The sequence below is a fragment of the Leptonychotes weddellii genome, chromosome 1 (genome assembly GCF_054177405.1).
Source record: "Leptonychotes weddellii isolate Sample4059 chromosome 1, ASM5417740v2, whole genome shotgun sequence".
NCBI lineage: Eukaryota > Metazoa > Chordata > Mammalia > Carnivora > Phocidae > Leptonychotes > Leptonychotes weddellii.
In genome coordinates, this window is record NC_138369.1 from 97,918,700 (window position 1) to 97,942,699 (window position 24,000).

General features: G+C 38.4%; 1 protein-coding gene across 7 annotated transcripts in view; it reads left to right on the forward strand.

Annotated features, from left to right (window-relative positions):
* Positions 1-24,000, forward strand: part of MLF1 (myeloid leukemia factor 1) — a 103,394-nt gene that overhangs the window by 62,085 nt on the left and 17,309 nt on the right. For 2 of the 7 annotated variants that reach the window (XM_031025815.2, XM_006731205.3), the window contains exon 1: positions 9,323-9,493. The exons of 1 other annotated variant lie outside the window; for it this stretch is intronic. In XM_031025815.2, the coding sequence (XP_030881675.1) occupies positions 9,447-9,493 (47 nt within the window). In that variant the 5' untranslated portion in view covers positions 9,323-9,446. Of the gene's footprint in view, positions 1-9,319; positions 9,494-15,579; positions 15,726-24,000 lie in introns of those variants that run through there. 4 more of the 7 variants (XM_031025816.2, XM_081828683.1, XM_081828667.1 and 1 more) reach the window with 4 other exon arrangements.

The following is a 24,000-nucleotide window of genomic DNA, read 5'->3' on the forward strand; positions in this document are numbered from 1 at the left end:
AGGGGGAGACGAACCATGAGAGACTATGGACTCTGAGAAACAAACTGAGGGTTCTAGAGGGGAGAGGGTGGAGGATGGGTTAGCCCAGTGATGGGTATTAAGGAGGGCACGTTCTGCATGGAGCACTGGGTGTGATACGCAAACAATGAATCATGGAACACTTCATCTAAAACTAATGATGTAATGTATGGTGACTAACATAACATAATAAAATTTTTTAAATAAATAAATAAATAAATGAAGGCAAGCTATGGCTCCCCTATACATGCTGGCCGGTGACAAATATTAAGAGGGAAAAGAATCTTGGAAGCATCCAATCACATTTAGTTTACCAGATTATTTTTATATGGATAAATGGGTTTTTGAAATTTTATTACATACATTGCTAGATTCCAATTTTTCCAAAGCAGTACAGGGAGGACAGTCTTCAATAAATAAAAAATTGGAATACAAGCGGATAGGGCACAGACAAGATGATTTCAGGTCCACTTTAAGACTGAACAGAATTAGAAAGGTAATATAGCACCCAGAACCTGATAAATTAACGCTAGACTTTCACAACCCGGATGAAAACATTAATTTGTAATCTAAATATCCTGTAGAAGGAAACTACTGCCTCACAGCCCCGGTATTTTAAGATCCGGACAGCCAGCGATGTGGTGGTGACTGGTGTCCATTCACAAAGGCCTTTTGTGAGGAGTCAGGACACTTCTCAGCTCTCACCACACAGGACTCACTGTCAACACAGTCCTGAGGTACGTTCAGAAGCCAATATGTGGATGTCACTGGGCTCGGGTATCCTTTCATGCCATGAAAACTCACTCTCTCCGTAACTAGATCACAGACCGAAGCCTGGGGGCCAGATTCAGCCCACAGGCTTGTCTTATTTGCCCTGCTCAGGTATTTTGTTTTTAATTAATTGCTAACTTTTAAAAATTGGGAGATTTCGTGTGAAATTCCGTTATTACCAGTGGGCATGAATTTCTGCAGCGCAATCATCTGGAGCTGAATAGCAGTTTCCCCCTTTGCTGGAAGCAGGTCCCACCAGTGCCCCGCTGTGCACCCCTGCAGGAACCCATAGCTATCTGGCATGGGGACAAGAATGCTGGTCCTTGGGCCAGACTCCTGGATGTGTGACCTTGAGCAAGCCCTTCCTCTTCTGTGACCCTCAGCTTCCTCTCATGTAAAATGGCCGTAATCATAGTGCCCATCTCATGAGATTGTTCAGGGGATTGAGGGCTTTAAACCTTGTAAAGCACTTAGAGTTGCCAGACACACAGTGGTAACCAATAAATGTCTGTTGTTCTTTTGATTATTAATTCTTAGCATCTTACCGATCCCACTTCCCTCATGCATATTACTTGCCTGGCCTCTATTGTTGTTTTTGACCCCAGCTCTAGGTATAGCCCCGCCCTCAACTGGAGAGAAAGGAGACAGTCCTACTAAGTGCTAGCACAGGTTCGCCTGGTGTATTAATAAGAGCCCAGAGTCTACAGTCAGACAAGCTGGTTGTTTTTTTTTTTTAATTTATTTATTTGACAGAGAGAGACATAGCGAGAGAGGGAACACAAGCAGGGGGAGTAGGACAGGGAGAAGCAGGCTTCCCCGCGGTGCAGGGATCCCGATGTGGGGCTCGATCCCAGGACCCTGGGATCATGACCTGAGCCGAAGGCAGACACTTAACGACTGAGCCACCCAGGCGCCCCCGGACAAGCTGGTTTTCAACCCCAACTCCCCTACTTCCTAGCACTATGTCCTTAGACAGATTACTTAACTCTCTAAAGCCCATGTTTACTTACTTCTGTAATATAGTAGTGGAACTGTCATGAATCAATGGGCGTAGCACATAGTAGGTTTCAGCGTTTCAGCTTTTATTATTAAGAACAGCAGACCACAGCATCCTCCCTGGGCCTGGGTCACTCAGTTTCTCCCAGTGGGCTGCCAGGGCCAGTCAGGAGTATGAGCCTGGCTGGAGACTGTGTCCCACGGGGGTTGCCAGGTAAGGGAGATATGAATTAGGAGAAAACCAGGTATAGCTTGGAGTCACTCATAACTAACCCCCTGTTGCCCCTTTATATTGTTACCCCCAAATATATACCCCAGATAGCATTAAAACTTGCATGGCCTTGAAATTAAAAACAATTCTTCTAAGATGGAAGCAGATTTTTTTTTCTACATTTCAAATAAAAAAAGCATCTAAGCTCATGACAAAGGGATGAAGGCATTTCAAGTTCTTAATGTTTTCCAAAATAATCCCTCAGCCCCTAGACAGACTCTCAAATCATTGCCTTCACAGCGGGACATCCACCCACAGCTTGAATTCTCTCCAAATCTTATCAAAGATTTAAAAATAACTTTTAAAATAGCACTGTAGACAGTCACATTAAACAGTGTCTGAGAACAGATGACCTCAACAGTATTTCTTAAAGAATACTTTCTACTCTTCAACTTGTTTTAGGCTCAATGATTCTAAAATTTTTCATTTCTTAGAAGAAGCAAAAAAGTGTTTCTTCTATCCACAAAAGAAACAGAGACAGTCACGAACATGAAAGTGTTGACTCAATAGGAAAATCCTCCTTGTGAAATTATTGCCTGTAGAGAAAAGTTTTCCGAATCTCAATGACAATAAGATTAAAAAATAGCTGAATGTTAAATCAATTTTTAAATTTTTTTTTATTTTATTATGTTACATTAATCACTATACATTACATCATTAGTTTTTGATGTAGTGTTCCATGATTCATAGTTTGCATATAACACCCAGTGCTCCATTCAGTTTTTAAAACTAATCAAGACATGGACAAGAATGATCATATCAGCTTTATTCTGAAAAGCCAAAAAAAAAAAAAAAGCTAGAGAGAGAGGGGGGAGGGAGGAAGAAAAAGGAACAAAGAAAAGCAACAAAAATTGATCAATAGTAGATAAGTAACTTGTGGTAAATTCATATAATAAAATACCACACAGCAATGAAAAAGAATAAAGTACTGCGATATGTAACAAGATGAATGAATTTTGCAGACATAATGTTAAGCAAAGGAAACAAATCTCAGAATACTGGTTACCTTTGAGAGAGATTGGGCGGGAGCTTGAGGGAATTTTCTGGGGCACTGGAAATGCTTTATATCTTCAGCCAGATGGTGTTTTCATAGGTTTATTTGTACATAAAAATTTACTGAGCTGTACACTTAAGATTAGTGGACTTTATTACATTTAAATTATACCTCAATTAAAAAGTAAATTTAAAAAGTGAATCAGGCTTTGGATGTGTTTATCAACTACACGTGGGTCCTTTATGGGCTCTGTAGAAAGTTTCAGTTTTGTCACTAAAAAAAAAAATTAATATAACATATTTGTATTTTACATTGTCATTAAAATTCTTTGTCTTTGGAGTAAAAGTCTGTTTTATTCATTAACACTTCGGGGGGGCCTGGGTGGCTCAATCAGTTAAGTGTCTGCCTTGGGTTCAGGTCATGATCCTGGGGTCCTGGGATCGAGCCCCACGACAGGCTGCTGGGTCCCTGCTTCTCCCCCTCCCTCTTCCTCTGTCCTTCCTTCCCACTCGTGCTCACTCTCACGAGCATGGTCTCTCTCTCTCTCTCTCTCTCTCTCTCATACATAAATCTTCTTCAAAAATTAATATTTTTGCTGTTTTTCAGGAAAATTAAAAAGTCTCTTCGTGTATCTAAACCAAACAACCTATGTCAAGTTTGAACAATCCTGGAAGCCTCATGTTTCCATAATTCCATATCATCGAGTCCTTTTTTGTATGAGAGTTGGCTATGGGTGCAGGGGTAAGAAAATGGCCTTGAAATGGTTAGATCTTAATCAGAATCCCTGTTCCACCGGTCGCCAGCTAGAGGACCTTGGAAAATCACTTCCCCTCCCTGAATCTCTGTGTTCTTATCTGCAAAATGGAGGCGATTCCTCCCTCATAGGGTTATTGAGAGAATCCTGTGACAGAAAATTTGTAAAACTCTTGGTACACACTTTTTAAGTGGAAACTATTGCTAAATAAAAGAGAGCATTTAGCAGTCTTTATTTTATTTTTATTTATTTAAATTTTTTTTTTACTTATTTGAGAGAGAGAGAGAGAGCACAAGCATGGGGAGCAGGAGAGGGAGAAGCAGACTTCCCACGGAGCAGGAAGCCCTATGCGGGGACCCCAGGATCATGACCTGAGCCGAAGGCAGACGCTTAAGGACTGAGCCACCCAGGCGCCCCCTCTAAGTGTTTATTTTAAAAAGAGCATGGCACACGCTCCAAAGTATCCAAGCCCCAAAGATTTATATCTAAGAAATGTAGGAAAAGCCAAAACTTTTGCCCATTTTTATTAACAATAGTATAATCTTTGGTTCAGCCCTGACCCTACAGTGAGTCTTCACTCCCTCCCCTGCCTATTCTAGTATCTCCATCCTCTCTGGCCTTCCATCACTACAACAGAACATTCCTTTGCTTTTCTCCCCAGAACTCCCTGTCAGCCACCTGAAGGTTAGTCCCACTCCAAGGCCTGGAGCTTCCACTTCTCCCCCAGGAGGCTGCCTAAAGCATCTTTCCATAAAGGCAGATTATTGTTACCAAAATCCCAGAAGGGGACATATTCTCTACATTTTTCCAAATAAAATAACTCAGTTATGGTTTGTGGAAAATAAACAGCCAGCCATGAACATACACATCCACAGAGATGGAAAATAAACACGACTGAGAAAGTCTGCTGCTTGTTTATAGTTCAGTTGTGAATAAAACTCCAGGCCCTAGCCTCAGTAGCAGGCACCAAAAAGAAGTTAATATTGGAAAAGTGCTTCTGTAAACTCAAAGTTGCTTTGAATTTCTAGGTCACTGGAAGACAAACCTGAGTGTATTTCTCAAAGGGAGAGGGCATTATGGGCATTTAGGGACGACAATTCTTCCCTGCACGGTTTTGTGCTGTTGCACGTTCTGAGATGCTCAGGGGCCTTGGCTCCACCCAGTGAGGGGAAAACAGACCGCTTCAGGGATACAGCATGCTTGGCAACCAACTACAGCCTGGCATCCTCTCCCTGGTGGGGGGGGTGGGGGCGGTCAGTGCCAATGGGATGGGAACCCAGAATATAAATTAAGTTTAGTTGCAGGAAAATAAATCGACATTTCTTACAAGGATGTGGCTGGAGCTTGGTACTCATTAACTCCTGTCTGGTGGGAAGCATTCAGGCTGGAGAGTGGGGCCGCCATGGGCAAATGTGTAACACCTAAGGGAATGCCAGTCATATCATACACACTGTAGATTTGTGTGTTTGTGAAACAATTCTACCACTGATGAATGTATCTTGAGAGAGGGACAACTTTACTAATTTGGACAATGATGCCATAAAGACCAGAGGTGGCCCTGACAGGGATTTTGAAGACCTTGGGATCTATGCTCTTATTAGATGTCACTGGATCACTATGCACCATCCCCCCACCTTTCATACGGGGCTAATGCAAACCTATTGTAGGACTGGTCAGACGGCGGGCTGAAAAGAAGATAAGCACTAAGAAGAAAATGAATCCTAGCATTAAGAGCTTGTTTATTTCTCTTGGGCACTTGAGATAATGTCTTTGAAAGTATTTTGAAAAGTCTGAAGTACTGTAACAATGGTAATTGCAGAATTAGCTGCTAAAAGAGCTGCCCGCTAGAATGCAAGCTCCAAGAGGCCAGGGAGTTTTGTATCCTCGGTGCCTAGAATAGTGCCTGGTATATAATTGGTCCTTAATAAATAGATGATGTATTAATAGATGAAAGAAAAGAGGACTCATTGACACTTGAACTCTTGGTGTTTTTAATAGAGTTGTAAGGTTGACGTGGGTCTCATGCTTTTCTCTGTATTTTCTCAACTCAAGCAGTGATCTTCCAAATGAGACATAAGTTGTGGTGTAGTTAAAGATTATATATGTACGTGGAGGTGCTCAGCAAATGGTTAATTTTTTATAGGGAGGCAAAGTAGGGTGGTGGCAAGAATATAAGCTTTGGGGTAGGACTATCTGGATTTGAACTGATTGGACAAATTTCGATGGGCCTCAGCTTTTTCACATGTAATATGGGATAAACATCTTAGCATACAGGATTGCTATAAGGATTAAATGAGAAAATGTATGTAAACCACTTAATGCAATGCCTGGAACATAGGAAGTATATATAGGAGATATTTTCCCAATATATAATTTTCACTTTACTTAGCACATCTCCTTCCTCTGAAGGCAAATTTCAGGATATAAGAATAGACTGTATATTATATATACCAGGGACATGCTACCTCAGGATCTTTGATTAGATCTGGAATGTTTTCCAGCAGATGTCCATTTTCTTCCAGTGAATCTCCTCAGATTTACCTTCTCAAAGTAGGCTACACAGGATTTCCCATTCATAATTCACAAGTCCATCCCCCTTACCCTGCTCAGTTTTTTCCCCCAACACCTATCATCTTTTAACCTACTACTTTCTATGACATTTATTTTTATTCTGCACTCACAAGAATATAAATTCCAGGACAGGGATTTTTGTCTGTTTTGTTCACCAACACCTTAGTGTCTAGATCAGTGCCTGACCCAAGGTAGGCACTCAATAAATATTTGTAAAATTGAATTGTTAGTTTGAATATATTCCCACTGAATTTTATGCTTTTTAGTTTGGACCCATTTTTTAGTTCGTCAACTTGATTTTGAGAAATGATTACCTGCTTTCATCCTGCATCTTTCAGTGTGGCCCATCACCCACATTCCATGCAACCAGCCACACCAGGGAAAACTCCAGGCCTCCAACCCTGTTCAATAACTAGCTGTATGAACCTTGGGAGTTTACTTAGCCTCTCTGTGTTTTGTTTGCATCACTTATAAATGAAGATAAAAACCATCTCCCCTCCACAAAATCTTAGGAGTGATTCAATGAGCCAATGCACATGAAGACCTTACAACAGTGCCTGGCACACAATAAATATTAGCTATTGTGATTCTATTTACAGCCAAATCCAGGACCCTATTGCTCCCTGTTGGGGTATTCATTCTCTCTTACCTCTTCTTTCATTTCCCATCAGATCTGAAACTATGCTGTCTCTTCAACTTCAACTCTCCTCTTTCTTCCATTAAGCCTTTTTTTTTTCTTTAAGCATTTGCTATTAGACCCAAATTGTTTTGGGGATCTCCAGGTAACTCTGTGACTAACCTGTGCCTGGACTAAAGCTTTCAGGTTTCAGCACTGTGGGTCTAAGAAAAATCTCCATGGGAACAGGGGGGGAAATTTTCCTTACAAGTCGCTTTATTCAGTGTTAATCCAAAACTATTTTTTTTAAAGATTTTATTTATTTATTTGTCAGAGAGAGCGAGCACAAGCAGGGGGAGCGGCAGGCAGAAGGAGAAGCAGCAGGCTCCGCACTGAGCAGGGAGACTGACGGGGGACTCGATCCCAGGACGCTGAGATCATGACCTGAGCCAAAGGCAGCCACCCAACTGACTGAGCCACCCAGGCGCCCCCAAAGCTATTTTAATACTGTCATTTATCACCAATAATCTACCTCATTTCATTTAAGGATGCTTTTTTTTTTTTTTAGGGGGTGGTTAGGAGCAGAGGGAGAGGGAGAGAGAGAAACTTAAGCAAGCAAGCTGCATGCCCAGCGTGGAGCCAGAAGTGGGGCTTGATCTCAGGAACCTCACTGAGATCATGACCTGAGCCTAAACCAAGAGTTGGACACTTAACCAATTGCATCACCCAGGCACCCCTGTTTTTAGTTTCTAAACAATGTGACCCTCAACATCTTGAGTTGTACTATTAAAGAGAAAATAATTTCAAGTCTTCTAAAACAATTTTTTTTTTGCCTTGAAACTAATTTAGAGATCCCTAATATGTGTATGCTCTCTGAACTTATTCTGATGCCAGAGGAGAAGAAAATAGCCTATTCCCTGGAAAGGCTATGCTATCTTAACTTGGACAGTGTAAAATCTGCCCTACCTCACACTACCAGGCTCAGGAAAAGGAGGCTGCCAGCAAATTTGGCTAAAGGTGTGGAGGTAAGAGGTCCAGAGGATTAAATTTCCAGCTCCCAAAATAACCTCTGAGTACTCCGGTCACCTCAAATCGGGTCCTGCATGCTTCTTCATGCTGGAAGAGTGCCATCTCTCTGGCCCAATCCCAGGAGGCCCTGTGGAGCCCTGGATGGCCCTCTGTCTCCAGAGGACAGCTCCCTAGAGAAGCTGGGGAGCCCACTGTATTAAAGGTAGACATACAAGGTCCATCTTCTCTCGTCTTATACTCTTATCATTCTTCTCTTTCTTTAACGTCCTCTCTTCTACCTTCTCCACCTGCCTTTAGACTAATAGAAGGCCTCAGGACAGAGTTTTCCAAAACTTATTAATAGGAGTACCACTGTCATATATCCTTCCCTCACACTATGTCCAAATCCCACCTGTACTATTTCCTTAAATTAGCTCACTTTTTCACTTACGTTTGTAAAGACTAGTTATTGATGTATAGCACTGCTTTAAATTTAAAACAATTTTCACTTGCCATAAACAGAAGGCTCACATATAAATATAATTAAAACAAAACTATATAGTAATGGAATTTTAGTTGGATATGGTGCAGGCCTTGTGTCTGAGTCCTACTGTATTAGGTTAAGGAATGCTGGAGAAGTGTAAAAGACGGACTGGCATCAAAGTGAGACTTCTTCCTTGAAATGGAGACTGGAAAGAGGACCAAAAAGAGAGCAACTTGCTCATCTTGTTTTTAAATATCATGTCTATATAAAACTTAAGCATTCTCACTTTGGGAAATACTGCTTTGAATTTTAGACTCACATAAGGCAAAGAAGTTTGTGAAATTTTATAAGCCTCATTTCCTTCAAGCAAGCACTGAGTACATTATTAACTGTACTCAAAAACTTGTTGCACATTTATTCTCAGTATTTGTGCACAGCTTTTGACCAACTACCACGGAAGTGTTTTGGATATAAGACTCTTTCCCGTGGATCACAAAATGCGGCATATGAATGGATCTTTGGAAGCCATCTAGCCCAAATCTTGGCCCATTTCCATTTTCCCGAAAAGAGAGTTGGGGTTCGAGGCCGAGGGCGATTTGCCCAAGGTCACGCAGAAGGTGGTCTAATTTTTGTGTTCCTGCAGCCCCGGGAAAAAGCTATCTCGTCCCTCAGAACGCTTCGTCGCCTGGCTGGCGGGAAGCCAGACCTCTCGCCTCCACTCTGTTGACGGCAGTTGCCATGGCAGCGGCGCTTTATTCCCCGCCTCGTCCTAGTGACGCCAGGAGACCAGCGCCCAATGGGAAAGCAGCTCGGCGCCACGCATCGCCTTTCGCGGCGGGCACCGCCTTCGCAGCCGGGCGAGGAGCGTTGACTGCGTGGGGAGGGCTGGCTCGGGTCGCGGCCGCGGCGACTCACATCGTTTTCCAATCTGCCGCGTCCGCCGCCGCCCGGGACAGAGCCACGATGTTCGGGATGCTGAGCAGCAGCTTTGAGGATGATCCCTTCTTCTCGTGAGTGTGGGGGGACGGGAGCCCGCGGTCGCGCGGGAGTTCAGGGATCTTGAAGGGAGCTATTTTAAGGGAAAAGTGCGAGAAAACTGTGAGGAAGGCGAGGGGGAATTTGAGTAACTTCAGGAGGCGGCTTGGGGGGAGAAGAGGACTCGAGGGCGTGAGAGGGAAGGGAGGAGAGAAGTTAGGGGTGTGGGAGGGAGGGGAGCGAAGGACTGGGGGGTTGAGGAGGGAGAGGAAGATTTAGGGGTGTGGGAGGGAGGGAGAAGAATTGGGGACGTGGGAGGGAGGGGAGAGAAGGATTTGGGAGCGTGAGGTGGGGAGAGGTGCGAGCCGGCCCCCCGCACACGAACCCAAGTGCCCGCTGCTCTCGACTTGGCCGGACTTCGGGTGTCCGGGTTGGTTCCCGCGCTCGGAGGCCCGCCTTCGCAGCCGCAGAGCCTTGCAGGTGACGGTAACTGCCCTCTAGGTGGAACTTCTGGTGAGAAATACGCTTACGGGACCCTTTCCATGCCTGTTTCAGTTCCAAACGAGAGGCAGGGAATGTCTTCTAAGATGACAACTGTTTGAAAAGGAACACATTTTTAAAACAGCGTTTTCATAAATGCGCACTTCTGAGAGCACAGCAAGTTGGAGAGTTGTGCTGTCACGTCGAAGTGGTTGGAGGTTGCCGAGTGCACTGTTTGTTTTCTTTGCTTGCTTTGTTACAAAGCTAGTCCTGTTTGTAAAGGGACTCCTCTCTCCGAAGTGCAAATAGGGCAGGGAAGCAGAGAGTGGGTGCATTTAACACCTCAGGTAAACAAATGTCAAATCTGTGGACAGTTCCAAGTGAATTAATGTGATGCCTTAGGAAGAAGGCATCCAGAACTTAATTAGTTGCTTCATTATAATCGAGTTTTCTTGTGTGGGGGTGTGGGTGTTTTTTGGGGTTTTGGGGGGTTTTTTGTTTGTTTTTTTTAGTTCTTGCTTTGGCGATTATATAAAAATGATTACAAACTAGTTGGATTCCTAAGACGGGAAGCTTTGTGCTACTTTTTTGCCCAAGTGTTTTGCCAGTTTGAACCTTGACTTGGTGTCCTAATTTATTTTGATCGATTAAATTCTCCATCTATGCAACTCCTAGACATTTTTTTTTTAAGTTTAAAATGTCAGTAGTTTTCTACATAGTATTGTTGTTTTTAAAGGAAAATATTGTGTTGGCTTACATGTGTTAGTATTATTTTTAAACCAAATAACATAAAAGTGACAATTGAAAGGATAATTAATGGTAAAAAGAGATGAAATAATTAACATAGAAAAATAAAATGATTAACATTTCATTCTAAAGGTTGTAAATTACAATTAAGGGGTGTATGGATTCAGGCAAATTTATTAGGCTGTTTTAGTTAACTTGTTTAGGAGCTTTTGGGACATTTACAATTAATGCCATTTCAACAGATTTTAAATTTTGTGCTGTATTCCGATTTGCTCTTTTAAAAGTCTCAGAGTAGGGATTAGTTGAGCTGTTGAAATGATTCTTATGTAATTGTGACCACTACAGTGGGTAATAGTTAAGAATTCTTGATTATGACAACTTTTGAGTTGCATTATATCCTCAATATATCAAAAACAGCAATGGCCTTAACTAAACTGTGAGAGTATAATTAGTACCTTTTTAAAAACGTCTAGCAAAAGTGTAATTTAAACTCTTGGGTAACTGTCTGAGCAAAGGCAATGAACCCAAGAGTCAGGATCAGAAATAGTAACAGACCACAAATAGTAGGCATACATCAAAGAACACTCTTCCCTGTGCTTAGGAGGGAAAGGACCGTCAGTTATATGTCAGTGGGTCTTTCAGTCATCACTCTTCGTAGCCTTCTTCAAATGCAGACAGCCATGTCATAAAAATTTAGGATAAAATTATTATAATTAACTTTATAAAACAGATGCATGCTTATAATTTCGTTGCTCCACAATTAACTGTTTAGAGAGTAAACACGATGGAGGGGGGAGTAAGGAAGAAAGAGAATGTGTGTTTCTATTTATTTCAAGTAATCTGTCATTTGACTAACCCCAAGCAAGGTGAGTATCCATTACTTAACATATATCCAACATAAGAAATTCTTAAAGGTTACAGACTCCTTATCAAATCATTCATTGACCTTAAAGAACACAGAAGGGTTCCATGCCCACCATCTTTTGTATAAATATTAGCCCTATTGCTAACATAATGTGTCATTGGGTTCCTTTATTGCTAACTTAATACCTGACATTTAGAAAGTATTCAGTAAATATTGTTTGATGATAATCTGGTGTCCTTTACACTCTGTATTGTAGTTAATTTGGTATTTAGTTAATTGCTGAAAGTATTTGCACTCAGCATATGCTATTGTTGATGTTGACACTTTCTAATTTGAACACTACCATTGTCTAAATAACCATCAGTTCAGTATATCAAGGATGTCAATATAAGCACACTCTACTAATTTACAAATTATTCTAAAGTGGGCAAATACTTTTTGGATATAAAGTTAGAATTATTAAATAATTTGAGATGTAAAATACTGTAATCAAATAGTCAGATGTTTAAAAGATTTGAGTAAAAAAACCAATTAAAATCTATAGTCTTGAATTCAAATATGTTCATTTTCAGTGTTTACTGTAAATGTTGTACCTCAAATGTTTCATCAGAAAATTAAAAGGAAACTTTAAAAGTGATATGTTGAAGTTTAGTGTTTTATTGTATATTTAGAATTTTTTTTTGTACCTGATGTTGCAGAGCTGAAATTCAGTGAAAGTTGCCATACAGTATATCCTCATATACACCTTCTTAAGTAAATAATACTTGTAATTTCGTTGAAGACACAAAAGCTAAAAGCTGGCACTTCTGGCATGCAGTTTACTCTCAAGAATACTACTTTCCCTTCCCATTTATATTTGCTTAAGAAGAAATAGAAATACATATGTATGGGCAGGAAAATTAATTTGAAGTTCAAGTGATTTTGACATCTATCCTATATCCTAAAAACATTGATTATTTCGTATTAAAGTTTACCTATATCTGGTACAGTCTAAAAATTTCTACTTTGTGCAGAATATGAACTTTGAATCTTCTGACCTGCAGAAATGAAAGTCTGATCATGCAAGCTACAGAGAATAGCTATGTTACCACATATCAGGTATTAGATATTAAAGGCTCAGAAGCAGGTTGGCAAATCTATCAGCCTTATTTTTGATTATAAATCGTTAACATTTCCTTAAGAGCAACCTATGTATGATGACTAGTCTTTGGTCAAAGAACCCCTACATATATTCACAGGATGTTATTTTTCCATCTCTTTGGTCTTAGCAGGAGCTAAAAATTGCATATCTATAATCTTTTTAAATTAAAAAAAAATTATTTTGCCCTTTGGAGGTAGTTCAAGGACACTGGCTTTGACTTACTCACTGAGTTGAAAGTGAATATATTCCTTGTACAAGACAGGCCTTGACTGATATTTTCTTGATTGAGAATATTGTCATAAAACAGGAAATAAAATCACCTTTCTAAATAAGCTTTTGTGAACAATGAAATGTTCAGGGTTACTCACATACTTGTTTTCAGACTTAAAGTCTGAGGTAGGGTCTTCCATCAAGATGACATAGTTTGGTGCTAATTAGTATTCTGCCACATAAACCTCCCAATTTTAATCATTTAATAAAGGTGGCTTGAGAGTACTCAGCTAAAATTTAAGGTTTTGATTTTCAGGATTCCATTTTATGTTAAGACACCTAACAGCTTCTGTGACTATTAGCACCTAGAAATTTGTTCTCAGAAATATTTTAATGTATATGTTTCTTATAAATGATCTTTGCAGATTTCAAGATCATATTTGATAGAGTGAGGCACTATGAACTGAAAGAATTTCTAAGGTAGACTTTTGGGGCTTTCTGTGGTTCAGTAGGTATAAACCATTGAATTCAGAGCCAAGGAGCACAGCATGAGTATGACATAGTTGCTGGATCAAGGAATGCCATTTGGTAGCATCTAATCATAAAATGCTTAGTTCTATCCCTGAACATTGTAAATATCCACAAAAAAGTAAGGGAGTGCTTATAGGATGAGAGGGAGTCATAGTCATTCCTACAACCCTTTTAATATAAAAGGCTTCTGCCACACCACCATTTTAAACTGTGCCCCTAAACAGTGGGGAAATAAAGAATTGCCTGTGGAAATTAATTCGTTCAAATATTTCTTGGATTTCTATTATATGCCTAATGCTGTGGACTCTCTTATAAATTTGTAGAAGTTATGGCCCATGCCCTCAAGATTCTCTTATGAATGTAATATGCATTATTTCTAGTGTCAAAACTTGGATCACCTAATGAATGTATTTTCTTTATGGACCTTTACACCTCATTGGAACTAAGAACATTTCTTTATGATCAAGAAAGCCATAACAATCCGCTGATAAGCTTTTTGCCACCACTATGTATAGTGGAAGGAAGGAATTTCTCTTGATGACTGGGAATGCCATGTCAGTTACCTGAGACCCTTATGTATAAAGAATAAATTGCTTTTTACTTTATTGTACTGGCCAAATAAAATTGTAACTGGTCAATATATTTATATATTTGAGAGAGTCTTAAAAACAGGACCTTATTTGGAAGTAAAGCTTACTATCCCTTAAAAAAAAAAAAACTTTTATGTTGAAATTATTCCCAATCTAACAGTTCTTTTTTTTTTTTTTTTTTTTAAAGATTTTTATTTATTTATTCATGAGAGACAGAGAGAGAGAGAGAGAGAGAGAGGCAGAGGGAGAAGCAGGCTCCCAAGGAGCAGGGAGCCCGATGTGGGACTCGATCCCAGGACCCTGGGATCATGACCTGAGCCGAAGGCAGACGCCCAACCATCTGAGCCACCCAGGCGCCCTTTTTTTTTTTTTTTTTTTTTGGTGGTGGGGGGGCAAACTTTATTTTTCATAGCTTGTGATAGATAAATAATATGGAGTAGAAAAGGTACATTTGGTGCCAAATATCGTTCCATTTGGTTGTGGTTTGTGTCAGCAATCCTAAAAGACATAGTATGGCTATCATAATAGCATAAGTAAATTTTTTCTGATTTAAATGAAAATGCATCCTCATGGAAAATCTGAAAACTATAGAAAGTTTGGTAAAGGAAATCATGCAACCAAGATTTTATCATTTCCAGTGTATTTTGTTCCTGTGTATTTTCCTTATATGAAAAATATTTTCTAAAATCAGAACAAAGCTTTATGATCATAAATATACTATTTTCCTCTACATATACCACAATCATTTTCCTAGTCTTTAGATATTCTCTAAAGTATGAGTTTAGTGTCTGCAAAATATTGCATACTGTGGATGTATGAAGAGTATTTTTCATTTAAATCTTTAACCACATTTCAAATTATTACTTTAGACTAGTTTATATATATGAAATGACCGGTATATAATGTATGAAGCTTATAAAGCCTAGTCATATTTCCAATTTATTTTCCTAGAATGAAACATTAATTTTCAAGAGAATAATATGAATAGGTAGAAAAATATAAAAATGATTGACTTCTCACCTGAGAAAAGAAACTCTGCATTAGGTTAATTTTAAAAATAATAAAATTGTTCCTTGCTACCACAAGAGATTTTTGGCTTTGATAAAAAAGAATTCAAGCTTTAACTAGAGAAATTTTAGTCTTATCTTTGAGCAGCTGCTGTTCTGGGTAGACAAGAATTGAACTTACTTCAGGGCCCAGGCAGATTTCTTCCTGAATGGTTTAGACAGGTGCAAAAGCCAGACTGTGAGCACAATTTTGTCTTAATGCTTTTTCCAACAAGCAACCTTTTGTTCATGTCACTCAAAAAATAAAAACGTTTTTAACAGTTGTTCTACATATAAATATATACCTACTTCTATTTAAATAAAGAAAAAACCTGGGCAACATAGTAAATGGGCCACATTTAGTTGTTGAATTTGTAGCCCAATTATAATGCAATCAGAAAAATAAATCTCACTAAATTATATGTTTCTATAGGAAAATAATAGCTGCTGAATACTCACTTATTCACAGAACAAAATCTAGTATTCTCTGAAGTATTTTTGTTCTTTGCAGTTGAATCTCATCCATGTATCTAAAGGGAAAGTTGACTGGTTTTCTTAAGTGACTGCATATCAATAAGAATGAACATTTTAATCTCTACACTGCTACCCATATTCTAAACTATAAATGTCCAGTGAATATGGAGCTCTAAGCAAAAGGTGATGATGCCTGGGTGGCTCAGTCATTGGGCGTCTGCCTTCGGCTCAGGTCATGATCCCAGGGTCCTGGGATCGAGCCTCGCATCGGGCTCCCTGCTCCACTGGAAGCCTGCTTCTCCCTCTCCCACTCCTCCTGCTTGTGTTCCCTCTCTCGCTGTCTCTCTCTCTGTCAAATAAATAAATAAAATCTTTTTTAAAAAAATTAAAAAAATAAAATATCAGGTGGTATGAAATCCTTTAACTCCACATAGTTCTATTTCTTTTTGTTCTTTAAAACTTTTTAATGAAACATTTCAAACATATACTACAAAAGTATAACAATTGTGTATCTGTCACCCAGAATTTCAAAATTTATACTTGTTTTATCCATCTCTATTTCTGCTGATATCTCAAATGTATTTTAAAGCAAATCCCAGATTTCTTGTCATCTAACCCCTATGTATTTCCAAATACATTTCTGAAAAAATATGGTTATCTTACATAACCACAGTACCATATCACATGTAATAAAAGTTAAAATAATTCCAATTGCTTGGCATCATTTGGCATTAAGTATCATCTAGATATGAAATACTTTGGAATAATCTAGTTTTTGAGGTAAGAATTAAAAAATTGTTTCTTAGACAACTCTTTATGGGTCTTGGAATTACTTGAAATTCTGTTCCTTTAAGTAAAAAGTGGGAGATCCAGACACCAAATTCTGATTCCTTAATTATAAACTAACTTGATCTTCACATCTTGATTTCGAAAGCATAAAACAACTCCCTTTCTGCTCTCCAGTGTGTTCAAACCTAAGTTGCTCATTCTGTGCCATTGATCCATTTAATTTTTAAATTGTTACAACTTCCTTATAATGCTAGTTGCCTACAATTCTGTTAGAGTAGTGATTCTGAAACCTTTAACAGGTGGTAAATTTAGGAATAGTAGTCTATTAAATTTTCTGCACCTGTCAATCTTATCAATAAGACAAAAATCCCAAACTAAAAATCCCACAAGAATTCATGGAAAAATGACTTTGTTTATGATATTTTTCTGTATCGTATGTATATCTTTACTTGTTTTTTTCTTAATATGTTAGAGTTTGTTTTTAGTTGGAAAGAATGAGGTATGTATAATACTTAAATAAAGCTAATGTCTGGTGTCTTCATTTTATATTTCCTGAGTGAATTTAGTACAATTACGTTTTTCCAGTTAATACCCAACATTTATCTAAAGCAACTCTTCATTCTGAGAGATTCAGTTACTAATTCGATTAAGAATAATTTTCCTGTAGAAATTTTTGTATTCAATTGCAATAAGAGTATCTTCAACCTGCACCCACACTGGAGAGAGCACTTTCCTTTTATGACTTTGCATAAAATTTGTCAGTGAGCAGGACAGAGGCTGGAAAGTACAGCAGTGTTCCTAAGTGGGTTGGTATGTAGAGGACAAGAGAGTTACAGCAGGAGTGCAAACGGAGAAGTGAGAGTACTGACATGTTACAATTTTTTAGAACATGGATTTGTCAAACAAGTGATTTGTAAAGTGGTTATCAATCATCCAGACCAGAGTGGTCCTTATGCGGAGGTGGTTGGAAATTATCACGTCGGTCAGGTATGCAGGTGACCTATTTATATTTAAGTCATTATTAACTACATTTTTCTATTTAACAGTTTCTGTTAAAACAATTGATATTGGACAAGAATAAACAGATCTATAGAACAAAGCAGTCTAGAAACACTCTCATATACAGCCTCCCTATGAGATTTATTTAGAGAATACCCATCTTTTTATTTTTTAGTACTTTCTAATATCATCAAGTGTACCTGGGCAATGGCACTGCTTTCTGAGAAGATTAAATTGTGATTGATGGAACTATTGACACCTTGTTCTTTATTTTTAGTAAAACTTTACTGCTGAGATACTGTGTTTCTGAACTGCAAAGCAGTGTTAGCTAACCACAGTAGTTTAAAAAAAGTCTTTAAGTTAAAAACACTCACCTTTGCACCATATATGGTAGACGCAATCATTCAAAACAATATAACAAATTTCTACATTCAGTTCTCAGGAATTTTGTTCCAAGTTTAATCACGGCAATAAGGCCTCAGAACTACACGGTGTTTTTGGAGTACAGTTTCTGCCTTAGCATATTTTTAAAACTAATGCCTAATTAATAACAGTTGGGAAATATTACTTTATTAAAACATAAAATTTAGTAGCGTCTCACCACAAACTTTGACAAGCTAATATACTTTAGGGTTTTCACAGAATAAGATAAATTGACATAATTTTAGTGGGATTTGCTGAGATAAGCTTTATTACTCTTAAGAAAGAAAAACACATTTATACAGCCTGGAGTGAACATTTGCATATGATTTGGAATTCCAGAACTCTTTTCCCATATCAATTTTCCATATTTACATGTGCACTAGAAGACTTTAAAAATTTTTTTTAAATCTTAAAATTCAGTAACATCCAATATTTGGTAATTAATACCTTATTTTATAAGGTATCAAGGTACTTTACATTTTCAAAAGTGTGTTTTTGGAATATGTAATACATGCTTATGGCCAAAACAAAATCTACAGAAGAGGTTAAAAGACTCCCTTTCCACAACAATGTGAGTATACTTAACACTAAACTGTTCATTTAAAAATGCTTAAGATGGGAAAAAACCTCAGTGAGTTATACGATTATGATCTGTACACTTTTCTGTATGTTCTGTACTTCAATAAAAGAGCTTATTGAGACAAAAAAAGACTCCCTCTCACCTTTAGCCCTCAACCATCTAGGTACCCTCCCGAATGCAACCACGGTGACCAGTTTGCTACGTAGCTTCCTAGGGATATGTTCTATACATTTATAAGCATATATACATGAATTTTTTACACAGATGGAGATTTACTATATATCTTGTTAATCCTTCCATGTCAGCACATAAACATCTGCCTTGCTGTTTTAAAGGTGACATAATATTCCATTTAAATTCTTTTAAAAGTGCTGAAAAGTTTTTAATGGCTTTTTTCCTATCCTTTTTCAGTTACTGTTCCATCAGTCAGTAAAGAAACATCTGCACGCTAATTTTGGGTAGTGGACTGAGCAAGAGAGATATGTTCCTTTTCTTCAAGAAGCTTTTAATTTAACAGAAAAGACAAACAATATTTTCTGTATGCTATTTTATTATCAAAAGTCAATAGCAAGACTATTTTTAACTTGAATTTTAAAAAATTTCCCCTTTGACTCTCAATAATGGTAACCTATGCCTTCCTTTTGAGGGAAAGAAAAGAAAGTAGAAAAGAAGATAGTGGGGCCCCTGGGTGGCTCAGTCGTTAAGCGTCTGCCTTCGGCTCAGGTCACGGTCCCAGGGTCCTGGGATCGAGCCCCTCATCGGGCTCCCTGCTAGGCGGGAAGCCTGCTTCTGCCTTTCCCACTCTTCCTGCTTGTGTTCCCTCTCTCGCTGTGTCTGTCTCTGTCAAATAAATAAAATCTTAAAAAAAAAAAAAGATAGTGAAGAGTACTTAAAAGAAAAATGACAAAATAGTTTGAATAGTCAATACTACTTAAAAGTGCTGGAATGGGATTAAAGCTGACAAACGTAAATGTGTACTTTCCTACTTACATCGGCTCAGTTGCAGAAAACAAAATTTACTGCTTTAGGCAGAAAAGAATTTATTACAGGGCATTAAACAGCTTAGAGAATCTTTGTGATGGCCTAAGAAACAGACTCCAGATTGAACTTTTAGGAATGACTCCCAAAGCCACATCAGAGGTCCAGACCATGGAGGGAGCAGTGGCCACTTCTCGCACTAGGAATTGTTGAATTGGGAAGCTGCTGCTACTGCTGCTGGCTCTAAAGTCATGGTGTACCTGTGGGGACCCATACTGGCAAAATGGATTTCCCTTGTCTGGCCCCCAGTACCCATAAGCTGTAGTGATGGACTTCCGATAGCACTGCTACAGAACGACTGTCTACCTCTGTGATCATGCTTACCAAATAAAAGAAGTAATAGTACTTACAGACTCTGCCACACTTCTACTTTCCAATTCTCAAATAATGGTCCATAACTGGCAGAACCTAAATCCAGAAACTTTGCTGCAGTAGAGTCTAGGAAACTAAATCTTAAACTTTCTAGTGTCTGCAGTGTAGAAAGTCACATCGAAAGGAGATTGAAATGGATTAAATGTGAAAAACTTTAGAGATGTCGGAGGATAGTGCATTCATTTTGGAAAAAACTAACCAGAGATACCAGAAATTAAAATTTTGATTTTAAAATGACAAAAAAAAATGAGTTAAGTAGAATTTTCACAGTCAAAGACTAAAATAGTAACCTGGGAAACTGAGCCAAGGCGTTTCTTCCAATATGTAGGACAAAATCACAGAGGGTTCAAATTCTACAAAGAAGGAACAGATAGAATAGTAAATATGCAAAGAAATATTTTAAGAACAATTTCTAAAACTAACCAAAGACTGAAATCCTTAGAACACACATTGGAAAGGGAAATTTGAGGGTTGTCAGGATTTTTTTTTTTAATTCTATACCTAGACACATAATAATGTAATTTTGATACATTAAAAAGAAAAGAATCGTAGATCATAGATCTTCCAGAGAGTGTAGATTCTTTTTTTTTTTTTTTAAGATTTTATTTATTTATTTGAGAGAGCATGAGCAAGGGGAGAGGCAGACTCCCTGCTGAGCAGGGAGCCCTGATGCAGGGCTCGATCCCAGGACCCTGTAGTCATGACCTGAGCTGAAGGCAGATATTCAACTGATTGAGCCACCCAGGGGCCCTGAGAGTGTAGATTCTTTAGAAAGAATGAGAAGCAGATTGTCATCACTCTTCTCTTAACACTAAGTAAGGAAGATAATGAAGCAATATAGATCCTCAAAATAGTGAGGAGAAATGATTTAGAATTGTATGCCCAGATAAGCCATTGTTTCAGTTCGGGTGTGAAAGAAACTTAGACATGACTACTAAAAATTTACTCTGCTCAAATTACTAGATGTTAGAATCCAGAAAAGAAATAATAAGATATAAGAAGTAATGATAATTCAGAAGTAAACCAACCTCAGCTTTTCTTGATAGAGGGAGATTGAACTAGAGCACTTGCCATCTCCTTTATTCTACCCATGGAACCAGAGTTCACCTGTTCCCTCTCTTGAAGCTAGTACAGGACAGATTAAAACCCAACTAACATCCAGCCCATTCCTGAAGTTTTGAGTTTGGATAACTTGGAGAATAATGGCTGTGCCCTTAATAGAAAAAGAGACATAAAGAGGAAGAGCTGGCTAGGGAAACGGACAGTGTTGGAAATGTTAAAGACTTACTACAATGTAATAGGCAAATGTCCAAAAATTACTTTATTGTTATTTGTAACTTATACTCTGAGTATTTTAGAAAGTATTACAATTTCTATTGTGAGATCAGGGCTCCATTCCCACTTCCTAGCACAGTGCCTTTTACATAAGTATCCAGTAAATATTTGTTAAATATTTGTTAAATAAATGGAGACCGTTTGTATCAAAACAAGCAGAAATTGAACTAGAGGTCCCTGACAAAATGGTTGAAGAGGATTAGTGTTTATTTATGTGAGGTTCTTGGAATGTCTGCATTAGGGTTAATAGAAATACTTGCTTAAATGTAGATTAATTGGGCCATGCCCCAGATATAATGAATCAAAAATCCTTGGGTGTATGTTTCGGGAATCTGAATTTTAATAAGTGCCTCTGGTGATTTTTAAGCATGTTCAAGTTACAAGGAATCAGCCTTATAGAGGCCAGGGAAAACAGAACAGATCTCCCTCAATTTAAGCTGGAGTTACATCCTGATAAACCCACTGTAAATTGAAAATTGTGTGATTTGAAAGGCATTTAATCCACCTAACCCACTGAACATGATAGCTTAGCCTAGCCTAGCCTAGCCTATCTTAACGTGTTCAGAACACTTACATTAGCCTATACAGTTGGGCAAAATCATCCAACATGAAGCCTATTTTCCAGTAAAGTGTTGAATATCTCATGTAATTTATTGACTACTGTACTGAAAATGAAAATCGGAATGGTTGTATGGGCACAGAGGTTATCAGTGTATCGGCTGTTTGCCTTCATGATCCCGTGGCTGACTGGGAGCTGAAGCTGCTGCTGCGGCTCAGCATCACCAGAGAGTGTGGTACCACATATTGCTAGCCCAGGAAAAGATCAAAGTGCAAAATTCCAAGTACAGTTTCTATTGAATGTGTAGCATTCTCACACCATCATAATTCCAAAAATCGTAAGTCAAACCATCGTAAGTTGGGGACTGTATGTCTTTAGGAGACAGTACTTTTTAATATTTTAATGTCACTCACAGTTAGAAAATATTTGCAAAGCACCTTGGGGTACAAGAAGGAAAGACAGAAGTAACCAGCTCCAGGGGCTTTGGCTGGCTCAGGCCCCAACCGGCTGCTTCAAGGCTGAGCATGTCAACATTTTGACACACCAGTTATCTATCTGTGACACTCAGGAAGCTCTGTCAAGGGTGAGAAGGAAATCAGAAGGAGAATGAACAATGAAAGGAGAATTTAAAGGAGGCATTTATCAAACAAGGCTCCGAACAGTACATTGCTCCAAAGTTAGAGATGCTGAGTATTCAAGGAACAGGAATGACTTTGGGTTTCAGTAATTGGAAGGTTGAGGGAATCCTTGGAGTTTTAATGCAGAAGTGAAGGGAAGGAAAGGGGCATTTGTAAAATAAAGTGAATGCACTCCAAGGAAATAAAGGATACAAGTATAGATGACTACTGGAAGATTTTAACTGCTAAAGGGAAGGAGACAGTAGCTCAAAGAGTGTTGGGAAATGGGTTTGGTGGGATGGGGAGAATAATAGATGTCTTACTTTGCTACTTAAGAACAGAAAGTAGTTTTCATTCGAATGGATTTCGTAAGTTCTTATTTACTTTTTTTTTTAACTTTGTAATCATTTAGCATTCTAAGAAAGGATCTCAAAAGTCACCTTGAATTATAAGAAGAAAGAATGGTTACAAATCAGGCCATTTAGTGCAGAGGGAATGCTGCCATTGAGGTGGATACTTCAGGAGCTGATGCTTTCAAGATCTCTTTTGGCTTGTAAAATAGGTTTATGTTCTTTTTACTGTTTTAATCATCAGTCATAGAAATCCCATTCAGTGTTCTAGTGCCAGGTTAATCACAGGCTGTATTTTATAGCATTTCAATCTTCTAAGACTTTTATGCAGACTGAGAGGAACAGTTGGAAATTGCTTTAAATAATGTGATTTTAGGAATATATCTGTAGTAGGTGGAATAATTCCCCTTCTCCCAAAGATGTCCATGTCCTAATCCCCTAATCCCCAGAATTTGTGAATATGTTAATTTACATGACAAGGAGGAATTAAGGTTACAGATGAAATTAAGATTATTAATCACCTTAAAATAAGAGATTAACCTGGAGTACACAGGGAGACTCAATTTAATCACAAGGGTCCTTTAAATGTGGAAGAGTTAGAGATTTGAAGATGCTATGCTGCTGGCTTTGAAAATAGAAAAAAAAAGGGGGGGGTCACAAGCCAAGGAATATGGGCAGTCTCTAGAAGCTTGAAAAAAGGCAGGGAAGAAACAGATTTCCCCCACAGCCTCCAGAATGAACCAGCCCTGCCAACGCCTTGATTGTAGCCCAGTGTTATCCATTCTGGGCTTCTGACCCCCTGAACTGTAAAAGTGTAAATTTGTTGTTTTAAATCACTAAATTTATGGCAATTTCTTACATTAGCTAAATTAATATCCAAGTTTTATAATCTCAATTTTAAAACATATGTCTCATTTCTCTGTCAGACTATAAGTTCCTCTAGACCAGTAATCACCTTCTGTGCTTGACACACAGTATACATGATAAATGTTTATTGAATTTGAACCATTCTATATATCAGATGGTCTCTCCATCATTTTTCGGGAGAGTTGCTTACCATTCTTAAAGTCTCTACTCACCTGGATACATGCTACATAGAGAAGCAGCTGCATTGCAATCAGTACCTGCAGTTCTGAACCTCTTCCTTAGTGACTTTTGATTGGAGAAGGGGTACTCATTTAAACCATTTGGTTTTCTCTGGCTCAAGTGTTTTAATACATGAGACTTACATCTTCTAATCAACAGTTTCATGGGCTTCTTGTGCCTTAGTTTCAACTGCTCTAAAGTAAGACTACCTGTCTGAGAAACCCCATCCTCCTGAGGTTTATAGAAGCTTATGTTTTAATTTGTACCATCCCAAACAGTCTCAAAATTTGGTGAAAATCTAAAAAAATTT